General features: G+C 39.7%; 1 protein-coding gene across 8 annotated transcripts in view; it reads left to right on the top strand.

Moving 5' to 3' along the window:
• The window catches only part of slmapa (sarcolemma associated protein a), a 118303-nt gene extending 102442 nt beyond the window's left edge, over window positions 1-15861 (top strand). For 5 of the 8 annotated variants that reach the window (XM_041783159.1, XM_041783156.1, XM_041783158.1 and 2 more), the window contains one exon: window positions 12601-15861. In XM_041783159.1, coding sequence (XP_041639093.1) covers window positions 12601-12696 — 96 coding nt within the window. In that variant the 3' untranslated portion in view covers window positions 12697-15861. Of the gene's footprint in view, window positions 1-1746; window positions 1835-7790; window positions 7822-12600 lie in introns of all 8 variants that reach the window. The other 3 variants (XM_041783161.1, XM_041783154.1, XM_041783155.1) reach the window with 2 other exon arrangements.
• The last annotated feature ends 598 nt before the right edge of the window (window positions 15862-16459 follow it).

Genomic DNA, 16459 nt, shown 5'->3' with positions numbered 1-16459 from the left:
ACGACGCCATTGACAAGGAAAAGTTAACTTTTGGGGATATTTAGCCAAAGAACTTTGCATAAAACCACAGATCCTTTAAGCAAACATTAACCGTTTAACTTTCTTATGTACTCACACGATGGTGGAAGCAATAATATCATGGAATTATACTGGAAAGGATGATAAATTAACCCCAAAAGGTAAAATAGTCCGCTCTTGACATACTCCCAGTTCTCCTGTGATCTCTTCCTGCTGATCAGGGCTGTGCGTGCGGCGCAGCGCTCTAGACTTGCTTCCAGTGGGCGAGGTCGCTCTCCTACAGTTGAAGCAAACCCACGGTGCTTCAGTGCGCGGCGTGCACACTGTATATGGAAATCGGAGTAATGATACCATGGCTCATATCCTGGAAGGTTAAAAACATTTCTGCTACACTGAAGGTTCCAGAGAGCTCAGTGGCCTCCATGATTATCAAGAGGACGAGATTCTGGACAACCAGGACTCTAACAAGAGCTGGTTGTCCAGCCAAACTGAGCAATCAGGAGAGTAGGGCCTTAGTAAGAGAGGAGACCAAGAACCTGTGGTCACTCTGACTGCACTCCAGAGATCCTGTAGAGATGGGACAAAGTTCTAGAAGGACAACCATCACTGCAGCCCTCCACTGATCTGGACTTTATGGCAGAGTGGAGAGAAGAAGACGACTCAGTGCTGAACACACGAGAGCCTGGAGCTTGCAAAAAAGCAGAATGTGAGGAACAGGATTCTCTAGTCTGATGAAACCAAGATTGAACTGTTTGGCCTCTATTCTAAATGTTATGTCTGGAGGAAATCAGGCACCTGTTCAATACCATTCTAACAGTGAAGAATGGTGGTGGCAGCATCATGCTGTGGGGGTGTTTTTCAGCAGCAGGGACTGGGAGACTGGTCAGGACTGAGGGAGAGCTGAATGGAGGGGTGTGTGCCTTCCTGTCAAGGTGTAGGAACATCTCAGCAAAGATCCAGAGAAATGGAAGGAATCTGAGCGAAAGGGTCTGATTTCTTATGCTGATGGGATCTTTCAGTTTTTTATTTTAACTAAATCTTCTTTTAAGGTGACCTTGAGTGCTTTGAAAGGTGCTCAGAAATAGAATACATTACTATTATTATTATTAAGATTATTAAAAAATTAGCAAGAGTTTCTAAAATTCTGTTTCCACTTTGTGATGATGGGTTTCTGAGTTAAGATCAATGAGAATAAAAATGTTTTTTTAACTGTATGTGGCTGCAGCATAACAAAAGTGAGCAGGGTCTGAATACTTTCTGAATGCTTTGTAGTTTCAGCAGTTTTAATGGTTTTAAAGTGGTAGACAGATTTCATTCACTGGTCTTTAAAGATGAACAAACCGTCACCATCCTCAGTCAGCAGCAGATATAAAACCCTCAGACGACCTGCTGCAGAAAGTTAATGTTTTTAAATCCAACAGGATTTTTGTTTTGAGCCTGGTGATGGGTCCTTCTTCCTCTGTGGTGTTTGCTGAATGTTGCTTTTGAATGTGTAGTGATGGCCGTGCAGCTTTAGTAGAACGGCTGACTTTATACAAACCTGCCTACAAACCCTCCTCTAGCTCTCTCTCTCTCTCTCTCTCTCTCTCTCTCTCTCTCTCCCTCTCTCTCCCTCTCTCTCCCCCTCCTCTCACTGTTGCTGCTCCATCCTCCATGTTGGTTTTTTGGTTGATTTGCCGGCTGATTTCTTCTTATCCCTCTCCTCCCCACTCCCCTCCTCCCCTCTAGCCATCCATATTGCAGCCTGTCCAAGCCATATTCATTGGCCTTGTCCTGGCTCTGCTCTACTGGTGTTTCGGCCAGTTGTGGTAGAAAGGTACACACCGACATGACATCAGTCTGCCTCTTTTTGCTCTTTTTTGCCTCGTCTCTGTTGTCTCCATCTTCGCATCATCCATAGAAGGAAAGATGACGGAGGTGAAAACACGGTGCTGGTCTGTGAAGAATTCAGGGATATAAAGCTTTGAGACGGCGGACTAGAATGCTAAAAAATCAAGATTTGTCCTGCCACATTTAAACCGTATTCATGAGGAAAAATATTTGAAAACAAGAAATAAAAGGTGATACAAGAAGTGAAATTTTCTCCAAAGCTATGATAAGAAGCCTTAATCCATTGTCAGAGAAATGGAGGAATTGGCCACATTTATCCTTTATACTCTTTTTCTGCAGCAACAGAGCCCTCTGAATTTCTGAAATATTTGCACGACTACTTTTGCTAAGCAGGTTGTTTCATCATAACAGAGGTTTAAGGATAAAGTGTTAAAACAAAACAACCAAATAATGCTTGAAATGTGAAAATCCATCGCAGCAGATTAGCTTTCCAGTTCTAATCCAGAATTCTGATCAGTTTTGCACCTTCTTCACCTCCTAAACTTCCCTGAAAGCCTGAGTATCATCTTCCTCTTCATCACGGTGGTTTGAGCTCTAACTGCATGAACGTTTATCCGTCTGTCTGTCAGTCACTCTTCCTCTGTTTCTGCTCTACAGCAGTTAACTCTGAACTCGCTCCTTAAAGGGATGGGCTCTTCCTGTCAAGCTCAACACTCATTTAAAGGGATACCACGTCTTTCTTCTCCCCATTAACCCTCAAGGAAATGTGAGAAATCAAACAAATCACGCGGAGCTGCGTAAGCATTTGATTCTAGACTAAATTAAACCAAAGCAAGTTTAATTTGAGCTCCTATGTTTGAGTTAATGTGCACAAAAAGGCTTATTTCTTTCTTTTCTGTTGCTCTGATGAACGCATGAATTGAAGTGTCTGCTATGCAAACCAACTTAATCATACAAACAAAAGTCTGTATGGACTAATGCTGGGATTGTCATGGAACCACGCTTAGGCGAAGCCCTTTTAAAACAGGAAGATAAATGTTAGTCGGCTAATATTCTTAAGAAACCTGATCGTACTTGTCCATCCTATTATATCCCAGTATTACAAAATTAAAATGTATTTCTTGTGTTTTCAGGGGCTACAACTCTCTCTCTCCCCATAAATGTCTGACTGGACTTTTGTATGAGCATAGAAACACAGTAAAGATATTTATTTAGTCTCTTTTTAACTGTACCTGAGTTTTAAGCTTATTTCTCTCCTGCTGAGGTGTTGAACTGCTATTGACAGCCATGCTATCCTAATATGAACATTCTCAATAATAGTAGTGAACAAAATAACAACTATGGACTTCTATTGTAAAGGACCTGTCTAAGTTTATCATTTAATTTAGCTTTGGCAGATGTACTAGCTAAAAAAGGCCAGCTAAGAGGTGTTAACTAAGAAATTCTAGCGAAGAAGTTCTAGGTAAGAAGTGCTAGCTAAGAAGTTCTAGGTAAGAAGTGCTAGCGATGTTTTTCTATCTAAGAAGTGCTAGTTAAGAGGTTCTAGCTCAGAAGTGCTAGCTAAGAAGTCTTAGCTAAGAAGTTCTAGCTCCGAAGTGCTATTTCAGAAGTGCTACTTAAGAGGCCTTAGCTTAGATTTGCTAGCTAAGAAGTTCTAGTTAAGAAGACTTAATTAAGAAATGCTAGGTAAGAAGTGCTAGCCAAGAAGTTCTATCTAAGAAGAGCTAGCTAAGAGGTGCTAGCTACGAATTGCTGGCCATGAAGTTCTAAGAAGTTCTAAGAGGTGCTAGCTAAGAAGTGCTAGCCATGAAGATCAAAGAAGTTCTAAGAGGTGCTAGCTAAGAGGTGCTAGCTAAGAAGTGCTAGCTAAGAAGTGCTAGCCATGACGTTCTATGAAGTTCTAAGAGGTGCTAGCTAAGAAGTGCTAGCTAAGAAGTGCTAGCTAAGAGGTGCTAGCTAAGAGGTGCTAGCTAAGAGGTGCTAGCTAAGAAGTGCTAGCTAAGAAGTGCTAGCTAAGAGGTGCTAGCTAAGAGGTGCTAGCTAAGAAGTGCTAGCTAAGAGGTGCTAGCTAAGAGGTGCTAGCTAAGAAGTGCTAGCTAAGAAGTGCTAGCTAAGAGGTGCTAGCTAAGAGGTGCTAGCTAAGAAGTGCTACCTAAGAGGTGCTAGCTAAGAAGTGCTAGCTAAGAAGTGCTAGCTAAGAGGTGCTAGCTAAGAAGTGCTACCTAAGAGGTGCTAGCTAAGAAGTGCTAGCCATGAAGATCAAAGAAGTTCTAAGAGGTGCTAGCTAAGAGGTGCTAGCTAAGAAGTGCTAGCTAAGAAGTGCTAGCCATGACGTTCTATGAAGTTCTAAGAGGTGCTAGCTAAGAAGTGCTAGCTAAGAAGTGCTAGCTAAGAGGTGCTAGCTAAGAGGTGCTAGCTAAGAGGTGCTAGCTAAGAAGTGCTAGCTAAGAAGTGCTAGCTAAGAGGTGCTAGCTAAGAGGTGCTAGCTAAGAAGTGCTAGCTAAGAGGTGCTAGCTAAGAGGTGCTAGCTAAGAAGTGCTAGCTAAGAAGTGCTAGCCATGACGTTCTACGAAGTTCTAAGAGGTGCTAGCTAAGAGGTGCTAGCTAAGAAGTGCTAGCTAAGAAGTGCTAGCTAAGAGGTGCTAGCTAAGAGGTGCTAGCTAAGAAGTGCTACCTAAGAGGTGCTAGCTAAGAAGTGCTAGCTAAGAAGTGCTAGCTAAGAAGTGCTAGCTAAGAAGTGCTAGCCATGACGTTCTACGAAGTTCTAAGAGGTGCTAGCTAAGAAGTGCTAGCCATGACGTTCTACGAAGTATTAAGAGGTGCTAGCTAAGAAGTGCTAGCTAAGAAGTGCTAGCCATGACGTTCTACGAAGTTCTAAGAGGTGCTAGCTAAGAGGTGCTAGCTAAGAGGTGCTAGCTAAGAGGTGCTAGCTAAGAAGTGCTAGCTAAGAAGTGCTAGCTAAGAAGTGCTAGCTAAGAAGTGCTAGCTAAGAAGTGCTAGCCATGACGTTCTACGAAGTATTAAGAGGTGCTAGCTAAGAAGTGCTAGCTAAGAAGTGCTAGCCATGACGTTCTACGAAGTATTAAGAGGTGCTAGCTAAGAAGTGCTAGCTAAGAAGTGCTAGCCATGACGTTCTACGAAGTTCTAAGAGGTGCTAGCTAAGAAGTGCTAGCTAAGAAGTGCTAGCCATGACGTTCTACGAAGTATTAAGAGGTGCTAGCTAAGAAGTGCTAGCTAAGAAGTGCTAGCTAAGAAGTGTTAGCCATGAAGATCTCAGAAGTTCTTGCTAAGAAGTTCTAAGAGGTGCTAGCTAAGAGGTGCTAGCTAAGAGGTGCTAGCTAAGAAGCTCTATCTAAGAAGAGCTAGCTAAGAGGTGCTAGCTCCTGTGTTTACAGCCGCTTGTCTTTAAACACCACAGCCAGCTTCTCTGAATCAGTGCAGACCAACAACAATCGAGTCTGAAGCAGGGATGCACCATAGTGGATTTTTGCAGATATACAGATATTTACAGATTAGTTTTAGTGGATTTGGTTTGTTAAATTTGCTTCTCGAACAAGAAATTACAGTCCTTGTGGACACATTCATGGTTTGAAGATGAGGTAGTACACAAACTTTAGTCCTTAAAACACTTTAAAGGTTAAAGACCTCAGCTGATATGGGTCTGTTGGTTCAGCCTAAAACTTCACTATTTTATTAGGATATGTGGACAAAATTTACAGACGATTTACTCTGAAATACACAGGCAGAATGTCAGATGTAATTCTGATATCTGCCAATACCAGGCCGATGATATCATGCATCCCTAGTCTTAAGTTTACACAGCTGTAGAAACCATTATAAAAGGAATCGCCGTAGCGCTGGGCTTAAGACAAAGCGAGTCGATCGTTGCAGCTCACAGCTTGTGTTAAAGCTCCAGACACGCCGACACAGCCTCTCTGGAAAGCAAGCGCACTCGCTGTATGTTGCTGTTATTCTACACCTTTTTTCTTTAGAGCTCCCTTCTACTGGACTATGAAAACTTAGGTCCTCCAGGACCCATGTGGAAAAATTATACATCAATTTTATTTAATCTCATTGACAGAGTCCCACCATAATGCACTGACTTCTATTAACCCTTAGAGCTCACAGCTGTTTTTTCACCATCATGTCTCATCTGGACTTTTTTGTCTTAAGAGGCTTGTAAAACAACCCTGTCAAGCTCTATACATCCTTTTTTTCAGGACATATTCTGGGCTTTAAGAATATATCAACTAAAGTAATGTCGCTTAAATTATGAAAAAGTTATAGGACTCTAAAGACAAAATAAAAAACAAATCGGAATTTGAAACTTTTCATTGATAACACACAGTAAACAACAGTGACAAAACATGTTCATTGCACAGACTTGTTCTCCATCTCTTGGGGACAAAACAGTGAAAAAATAAACATTCTGTGAGTAACAGTTTTCAAAATATCATCATATATACAAAAAAGTCCATGCACTTTGTTTCAGCTAGGTTCATTTGTGCCGTTCCTTTAAGCAGTAGAGAAGCAACTGCTCCACTAGCAATCCCACAATGCATTGCATGTCAATATTGCTCTCAACAAATATGGTGCTACCCGAGAAGAAAGCCGCTGTAAATGATTGAAAATGGATTTAAAATGGGCAAAAATACGCTTATTATCGGATCTAACGTCGTGGATTTAATTTTTAAAGACCCTGATAAGTCGCCGAAGTTCCGCGCTCGCTAGAACAGCGTCGTTAAGGGCTACGGAGACATCAGTGGTAGCAAATGAATGGCAAAATGGTCAGTTTTCAGAGGAAAAGGAGAGTGTCTGTGACTTATGGTTCAAAAGTTATTAACGCTTTTCCAAACTGTGTCACATCTTGTTGTATATGACAACCCTGTCTTCAGAGACCCCAGGAAGTCAGCCAAGTTCTGGGCTCACTAGAAAATGTTCTGTAAGAGCTACGAATGCATGAAGAACATATTTAGAAAGGCACAACACAGAGCTTTCACAGGAAAAAAACAAGTTAGTGTCTATGACTTACAGTTCAAAAGTTACCAGGCAATTTAGAAAGGGATGTGCCTGTGGCACGGATCCGTGCTGCTGGAGCTCTGAGGGTTAAGATCCATTATTACACCACCATAGAGGTGTTGTAGGGCCACTCTGAAAGATCAGTAATAAAGAGGATCTGCTCATTTTTGGAGTGTACTGGACAGCAGGTTTAGAACCAATGAGGAAAGAACACGTGTTGTACCTGCTAACTAGGCGTCACACGACTTACTCTGACAGACCACACTCAGTGACCTGGCTGCTCTTCAGAGTCAGAAACCTGCTGAAGACTCAGACTGAGCTGTTATCTGTCACATGTTACTCCGCTACACGATGAGTGTTGCAAAAATCTGTTTTGTGGTATGAATTTTACCGATGAGGGTATTGATCTCGGTTTATTGGCCAGCAGACTCACCAGCTCTATGGTTAGTACGTGTGCAAACTCCATATGGCAGAGATGGCACTACAGAGCAACACAGAAACGGCACATAGTCGACTTTACTGAACAAAATCTAACTTCCTCACTCTGGAGTACGGTTTCTAGCTTTTATCTCCTCAGCAGACTCCAAAAATCAAGACTGATTTAAAAAGATTAAAAGTAAATAAGCCTTCTTTGTGCAGAGATAAAACATTAGAACAATGTTTTTCTAATTTTCTTTCACGTATAATTTCAGCATTAAGGGTATCCCTTTAAAACCGTGGGCTCTTCATTCCCTAAAGTCACTAACATTCATCAGCGTCTCTTCACAGCTTCCTCTCACTTTCAGGGCGTTGGTGCTTCTTTTTGATTTTATTTTCCATCTCATGTGAAAAGCCTTATGGTTCTATTGTTTTTCCATCTTTTGCATCCATTCTGCAGCTTAAACTAAGTTTAAAAAAAAAATTTTCTCATCTTTTGTTTTCAGTCTGACTCGTCCATCTTCCGCTCATTCTCAGGTTTTAAACTTTTCTTTTTAGCTGCTGGTTTTTCTTCTCTTTTCAGTCATTATTTTCCATCATGCCTGTCTTTGTCCTGCTGGTTTTGTTTGCTTGCTGTTGGTTTTATTTGGGAATGTGTGACCAGCGTTTCCAGTTTGTTCTGAAGGAAAACTGGTCTATAACTTTTCTGCTTTTCTACTCAGGTAACTCCTCTGCCTCTTTTTCTTTGCCGCTTCTTCTTTATTTTTTCCTTTTTATTTCCTGCTCTCTTTCTCTCCTGAAGTCCTGAGATTTTTTTTTTTCAGCTTTGCAGTTATTGTCTTTTTTATTTACTTTTTGGACATGGTAACTGTAAGCTTCTCCTCCATGCATCTTTTTCAACATTGATGTCTATTGCTGCTTTGAAATGGTGAAAAATCCTTAAAAACACTTTTTTCCTCTTAGAGTGTTGTGATTTAAAAATCTCGCAGTTAAAGGAACAGACCGTCTTCAGCAGAAACTTTCAGATTTGTTGAGCTGAGACGCAGTGATAAATGTCTGCATAAAAAAACACGCACAGTTTAATTCAGAGGCAAAAAAGAAAGAAAGAGAACTCATTTACCAGGGCTGACAAAAATCTACATTTTAAAAAGGATTAATCTCAGAATAGCTGTAGTTAATCTCGATTAATCACATCCTTGTGTTGCTTCATTTTAAAGTTAGGTTTTATTTTTTATTTTTATATATTTTTCTGCTGTCTTAATCTAAGGGTGATGGACCTTCTGTTTAGATGCAGACCTGCTTTTAAAGTAATGAAAGATTTTTAATATGAATTTAAACACAGAAAAAGGAACTTGTTATGGATCTAAAGGAAATAAGGTGACAGTATAAATGTTAATGTTTAATAATATGTAGTGTAGATGATGTCAGACTAGTGGACTGAGCTGTCTGAGGGGTTTTAAAGTGAAATGAGACTTTAAAGGTCAGTGGTGGATATATTTTCATCATGGCTGCAGAGAGACGCTCACTGGATTAACCAAAGTGTGCAGAAAGGAACAATAAATAGGGATGGGTTTTGATAAGATTTTATCGATATAGATGTCATTATCCTTTCTGCTTAGCGATTTCCTCCTGTGAATTCTCTTTTTTAGAAAAAGTCGACTACAGCTTAAATGTTAAACATCCAGTGTTTGGGAGCAGAACCTGCAAATATATACAGAAATTCTCTTTTTTGTTGTAAATTTCTCAGTTCAAACAGACTGCTCTCTCGATATTCAGTCTCTGAACTTGAATTAACCCAACTTCATTTATTTGTATAGCACCTTTCATAAGACATGTAGCCCAAAGTGCTTTACAAGGAATAGACAGACAGTAAGGATCAATAAAAACCAAAGAGAACAAAAGATGGAAAGGAATAAAATAAGAAACAATAGAGACGAGAAAAATTAAAGTCATACAATACATGCAAAACCATAGATTTAAAAATGATAACACTAAAGTAGAAATATAAAGAACATTAAAAAAAAATAAAAAATAAAATTACCACATTTTAAAAGCCAAATTAAAAAGATGTGTCTTCAATTTTCTTTTAAAAACATCAGTGGAGCTGGATAGTCTAATGTCTAGGGGGATTGAATTCCAAAGTTTTGGGGCATAGAAACAGAACGCTCTCTCGTGGAACATTCAAAAGTGAAGCAGTCGAGGACCTAAGGGATCTATTAGGGACTTAAAATGAAGGAGGTCTGTGATGTATGGAGGAGCACGGCCTTGTACAGCTTTAAAAACAATTAAAGGAACTTTAAATGGATTCTAAAAGAAACGGGAAGAGTTTTTAAAAGAGGGGTAATTAGAAAACGACACTACAGCTCATTTTCTTTGAAAGATCAAACCTTAGAATAAATGTAAAAAAGCTCTTGTGCAAAACGATGCATGCTTGCAGAAATCACAGACGTTTCTTTCAACCTGTCTGCCATGTTTACTTCCTCCACTGTTCTGTCCACGCTCTCTTCGCTGACTGTCGCTGGTTAGACCGCATTTTTCACGGCATGTAGAAGTAATAACCTTGCAAAGCAGATGGATACGCCGTTTCCTTGTTTTTCACTGGCGAATCCATCTTTCAAAGCTCCCATCTGAACTGTTTGGGCCCAGTTAGAAAGTGACAGGACCAATCAGCAATGAGGGGCAGTACTTTCAGGCATGGCAGAGTCGGGACATAAACAAACAGCAGCAGGAGGCCGGTGCAATTATGGCGGAAGAGATTAGCGTGGATGCTGCTAAAGCGCCAGTTTTATCAGAACTTGACAACAATTCTTCATTAAAAGAAGAACAAAGAACAGCAGTGAGTTGTTTTCTTTTCAAAAACGACAAAAGTTGAGTACTTACATGTCTACAGTCACCATGTTTCACGTTATTCCCCGTAGCTGCGCACACGCAGCTCGATAGCTGCTACATCACGTGTTTTGTTGCTCTCATTGGCCCGTAGAGATGTGACAGAACATTAATCCAATCATACTCCAAGTTTTTTTCAAAGACTCTGCTTTTTCTCAAACGTTTCCTATTGAAGCTTTCCCAGATAGATGTGTGAAACAAATCCATCTGGCGTGTCAGGTTATACAAGTAAGGCATTGATAAAGGAATCACTAAGATTAAATGTCAATAAAGTCGATGGACTGAACCACCTGGAACCAGTTCTAGGTTCCCATCCCTAACAGTGAAGCATGGGATGAATGGTATTTTAAAAATTAGTCCATGATTGTGTGCTGTAATTAATTGCAATTAACCCATTAAAGCCTGAAAACACAAATTATAGCCAGAAAATTCAATTTTTTTGGAACTGAAATGTTTATATCACTTTCTAATAAAATCTAAATTTCCATAAAATTTAACATACAGTCAAAGTATTGGCACCCCTGGAATTTTTCCAGAAAAATCATAATTTCTCCCAGAAATTGTTGCAATTACAAATGTTTTTGGTATATATGTGTTTATTGCCTTTATGTATATTGGAACAACACAAAAAATCAGAACAAAAAAGACAAAACTGACATAATTTTACACAAAACTCAAAAAATGGGCTGGACAAAATTATTGGCACCCTCAACTTAATATTTTGTTGCACACCCTTGGAAAAAAATAACTGAAACCAGTCACTTCCTATAACCATCAACAAGCTTATAGCCTATGGAAAAGCACGTCATTCTACTGTTTACAGAAAACAGAATGAGGCCTACAAAGAAAAGAACACAGTACCTACAGTCAAACATGGTGGAGCTTCAAAGATGTTTTGGGGTTATTTTGCTGCCTCTGGCACTGGGTGCCTTGACTGTGTGCAAGGAATCATGAAATCTGGAGATCATCAAAAGATTTTGGGCTGCAATGTGTAGGGCCTTGTGTCAGAGAGTTGGGTCTGGGTCAGAGGTCATGGGTGTTCCAGCAGGACAATGACCCCAAACATACCTCAAAAAGCACCAAGAAATGGTTGGAGACAAAGCTGGAGAGTTCTGAGGTGGCAGCAATGAGTCCAGATCTAAATCCCTTTGAACACCTATGGAGAGATCTCAGAACTGCTGTTGAAGAAGCACCCTTCAAATCTGAGAGACCTGGAGCAGTTTGCAAAAGAGGAGTGGTCCAAAATTCCAGTTGAGAGGTGTAAGAAGCTTGTTGATGGTTATAAGTGACTGGTTTCAGTTATTTTTTCCAAGGGTGTGCAACCAAATATTAAATTGAGGGTGCCAATCATTTTGTCCAGCCCATTTTTTGAGTTTTGTGTAAAATTATGTGATTTTTGTCTTTTTTCTTTGGATTTTTTGTGTTGTTCCAATGCACACAAAGAAAATAAACACATATATACCAAAAACATTTGTAATTGCAACAATTTCTGGGAGAAATGGTGAATTTTCTGGAAAAATTCCAGGGTTGCCAATACTTTCGTACATGGCTACATATATATTTTTTGTATCTCATTTGATACATTAGGTGTTTTTGGTAACTGATAATTCACTTGAGGGCATTTTTATCATTTATCAGATTGTATTTAGAACTTTTTTTTTGTAATTTATTATCATAATGATTATATAGAGGTATGTATCAAATATGATACAACAGGCTTTAAGGGGTTTATGTGATTAATCTTGAAGTAGTATTTACAGTATTTAAAAGCAACCAAAGCTCTCCCTGAATTCAGAACTTCAAAACAAGAAATGACCTCCTCTGTACTTTTTTCTAAAGCTCTGATATCCAGAAATGACCAGAACTCAAAGAAAGCTCCTTAACATGACCTCCTTCACCACTAAGCCGGAATCACTGGGCATAAGTCATTTTGTACATCAACTCCTGCATATTTCTAAATCTAGTGTATGAGACAGAATAAACACTTTAAAGTTTTCTCTTCGGGTTCAGACCACGCTGGTGCAGAAGTGCAGCATTCATTCAAATAATCTAAACGCTTTAAAGATATTCTTCACATCGTCTATATGGACTTATAACTTTAAATGCAGACAAAAATCATTTAAACATGTAGTTAAAACACACGATTAATCAAGATTAACTGTGAGTTTGGTGATTAACTGTAATCACATTAATGCAGCTGTATTTTAAAATGCTTAACCTGATAGATAAACCTTCTTTAAATGACGTGTCTCCCAAACAGTATAAAAACTGATCTTAATGACTTCAGGAGCTTTTTTGAATCTTAGTTTTCTCCTCCTGCTCCTCTCTTCCTCTCTCCTCTTCTTCCTGGTCTCAGTCTCTGAAAACTTCAGAAGCTCAGACGTCTCCGTCAGAATAACGGCGTCTCCTCTCTCTCCGTCTCTCCTCCAGAGCGGCTGGACTCCCTGGATGCCGGTCATCGCAGTGATGGTCGCCGTGACGGCAGCCGTCCTCTACCCGAACCTCTCCAAGAGCAGCTCCACCTAGGACACACAAACACCCACTCCCACACCCACAGAGCTGTGAGGAGAGCGTCACTGCTTTACTTGTATAAAGTCTAATTGTACATAATTGTAGAGGGAATATAAAGGTTGTGGTTTCTACAGAGGATCAGATACTTCTCGGATTATTTTGTTTTTGTGTGTTTTTTTCTCACAGAGGGGCGTTTTGTTGTCGTTTTTATTCTTGGCTCTCTCTCAGCTGTGGTGGGGGCTTTTTTTTTGTTTGTTTGTTTTCGTCTCTCTGCTGAATTCTGGGTAATGAAGCAGCAGACCAAGCTTCCACACGAAAGGAAAAACCTGCCAGAGGTGACGTTAGCATTCGTCCTGATCATAAAAAGAACGGGATGTAAGCGAATGCAACACTTTCCAGCAGATTCAGTGAGAACACGACCGGGATCCAGATTCATCAGTGTCAGAATCTCAGATCTGCACACCTCTATGTTTGATATCAGCTGGTTACCTGTAGCTCTGTCAGGACTGGTTCAGACTGGTTTAACTGGGATTCATAAATCTATTTTAACCCCTCTTGTACTGAACCAAACAAAGACACAATACTGTCCTGTGTTCAAACCATATTCAGGCTGGAATCATCCTTCTTTAATCTTAGTGTCTGACATTTATGGAAGCCCTAAGAGGACATACATCCAGGCTTTGTATTTTAATCTGTTTTCCAGTGATAGCAGGTGCATTTAATGGCCTTTCATGCGGTTTCTGGGAATAAAAGGGTTAAATTTTCAGTGATACTCAGGTGATTTCAGTTGTTTTCTTCATCTTTGGATATGACTCACCTTAAAAAAAAAACAAAAAATCTATGTTCTTATCTCAATATTTACATAAGTGGAGGACTTGGTAAAATCACACATGGAAGCCAAATGTATGGAACGTTCATGAAGATATTTCACGCTCGACATCTTTTAGTCTTAAAAGTTGACCTTTTTCCAAAAACATTGGAACGTTCCCTACAGGAATTTTAGATCTCTAAATGGAAGAATCTCCCAGACAGACTGTTTTGTAATATGCACCGTACAGCAAAGAAGAGATAGTAATGATGGATGTAAGATTTTTGCTGATATTTAATGTGCCGATATTTAACCCTTACTGTCATAGATACCAATATATAAACGTACTTCAGAGGTAAAACTTTCTTTAAAAAGTCCTTAAAACACTCAATTTAAAGTTTAAAGGGACATTTCAGTATTTTTAAAGTTGGGTTGTTTAAGGCGGTGGTTCTCAACTGGTGGGTCGGGACCCAAAAGTGGGTCGCGGAGCTGTTTTCAGCATGTCGTGAATGTGTGTCTGGAAAAACAGAAGTAAAAAGTCTGAAAAGTCCTAGGTGGAGATGCATCTGTACGTTATCATTTACTGTAGGTACAGTTGTATATTTTCTAAATATTTCAGCTCATTTACCTCATATTTGTGCAAAAACAAAACCACTTTTCCTGCTCTAGTGAGATATTTTCACCAGATTTCTGAAATGGGCAAAAGTTAACAGTAATTGTGGGGAAACAGGGAGTGAAATGTGCCAGTTCAGTCTCTCTTTTGGGTCATGTATTTTGTTCAGCTGCAGCATTATTCATCGAAATAAACATGCGTTAGTGAATATTCTTGGAAATTTGGGTCGCCATTTGTCAATAAAGGGGACATATTTTACCCTTTAAGACAAGTTTATATCGGTCTCAGAGGTCCCCAAACATGCCTGTGAAGTTTGTTTTCTTTAAAAACACTCCAGTATTGGATTTCTGCATGTCTAAAAACTCCTCTGTTTCAGCCCTGCTCAGAACCAGCTGTTTCTGTGTTTGTGGCTTTAAATGTTAATTAGGTAGACCACAAACTAAGGGCTGACTTAGTTTACATCACATTTTATGGGATGGTGCATACTCCAGAGAGCCAAATGTTTGTGGAAAAAAAAAACAGTTTTTCCTCATGGTATCCAGAGGTACAGACATTTCTGACAACCTGAGGTTTTACCTAATATTAAAGCGCCACAGTTTGGAGCCTACCCCCCTAAAATATTTAATAATGCTGAATAATTTTATGCTTGTATGGTGCATATTCTCTAACAAATCTGTTTGATAAATTTCCACAAACTTGTTCAAATAATGTTAATCTGGGATAGGACATGTTCAGGTTTTGCACTTGTTATTGAAATTTAAACTGGTCCAAAGTGAGAAAATATTTTTAACAGTGATTTAAAGACATGGCCGGTTGGTTTAGACGACATATAAGATGAGTTTTAGATAAAATGATCGTCTTTATAGCATTTATTCTGAGGATTTTAGGGGTTTATTTGGGGCTGTTGCTTATTTTCCCCCTGTATTTGTTATTTTGGACCTGTTTCCATGACAACAGTGCTGACAGCTGTAAATCTATTCTAAACCACAACAATTTCATCAGGTAATCATACATTTTTTGCGTCTTTTTGGAGCACTTATTCAGCCCTAACCATGCCTCAGTTCTCCTGGATCAGTGTCGTGTTTCTCTCTCGTCCTGGGTCTGAAGGAAAGTCCTCCAACCGAGGCGGTTTCAGGAAGTCCTGCTCTCTTCTGTTCTGTTTCAGTCGGCCATGTTGGCGTTTTCTCCCTTCTGTTTTTTCTTTCAGGGGAGTTTTTGGGGGTCGGGGTTAAAAACTTGAAGCCAAATTATTAAAATAAATCAGATTTATTTTCTTTTTGTTTTTAACTGTGGGGCACAGAAAAAGGGGGTCAAAGTGCCTCTGATGTAACTAACACCACCGTTTGTGTTTGTGTGGGGGCAGACACGCACAACCACGCACACACTCTCTGTTTAACACACTAACACACACTTTCAGAGTGTTAAAGGTGTGTGTTTGCGTGGAGCAGCAGTGAAGTGTGTGTGGGTTCACACTCTGGACTCTTGAGCAGCGTTTGTCATCGTTCGTGTACTCTGTCTCGTCTCTGTGTTTAAACTAAAAACATAAATACGAACAAATATTCCTGATGTTTAAAGAGAAAAACACTACAGTACAGAGAGAGAATTGTAAAATAAAATGTTATTGAATGACGTGCTACTAGACTTATTTTGTTAAAATTGTTTAGAGAGGGAGCTATGTAGAAGAGACAGTATGATGATGATGATAATGATGTATTGAATATGCAGAGAAATGTTTGGATTAAAGTTGTAGCAAGCTGACCCACCAAACCTGACTCCTGAGCCTTCATTCACTCATCATTCATTCATTCATTCATTCATTCATTCATGCAGTGGTTCTCAATGTGGGGGTGGGTTTTTAGAGGAGGTCGCCAGATGCCTTAAAGGATACATATAAGTATTTTTCTGATTTTTATGAAAACACATGCATACAATGTGTAAAATGTAAAATAAAACATATTCACTGGGTGAAATTTATCCAGCAATCAAAATTATTAAAAAAGTTTTGAAAAGTAAGTCTGCATATAAAATTCCCTGGGCCCCTGATAAACCAGAGAATGGCCCCTGATAAACCAGAGAATGGCCCCTGATAAACCAGAGAAAGGCCCCTGATAAACCAGAGGATGGCCCCTGATAAACCAGAGAAAGGCCCCTGATAAACCAGAGAATGGCCCCTGATAAACCCAGAGAATGGCCCCTGATAAGCCAGAGAATGGCCCCTGATAAACCAGAGAAAGGCCCCTGATAAACCAGAGAATGGCCCCTGATAAACCCAGAGAATGGCCCCTGATAAGCCAGAGAATGGCCCCTGATAAACCAGAGAATGGCCCCTGATAAACCAGAGAAAGGCCCCTGATAAA

This window comes from Cheilinus undulatus, linkage group 3 (genome assembly GCF_018320785.1).
Source record: "Cheilinus undulatus linkage group 3, ASM1832078v1, whole genome shotgun sequence".
Classification (NCBI taxonomy): Eukaryota; Metazoa; Chordata; class Actinopteri; order Labriformes; family Labridae; genus Cheilinus; species Cheilinus undulatus.
Note: the sequence above shows the minus strand (reverse complement) of the source record. Positions and strands in the feature narration are given on the sequence as shown.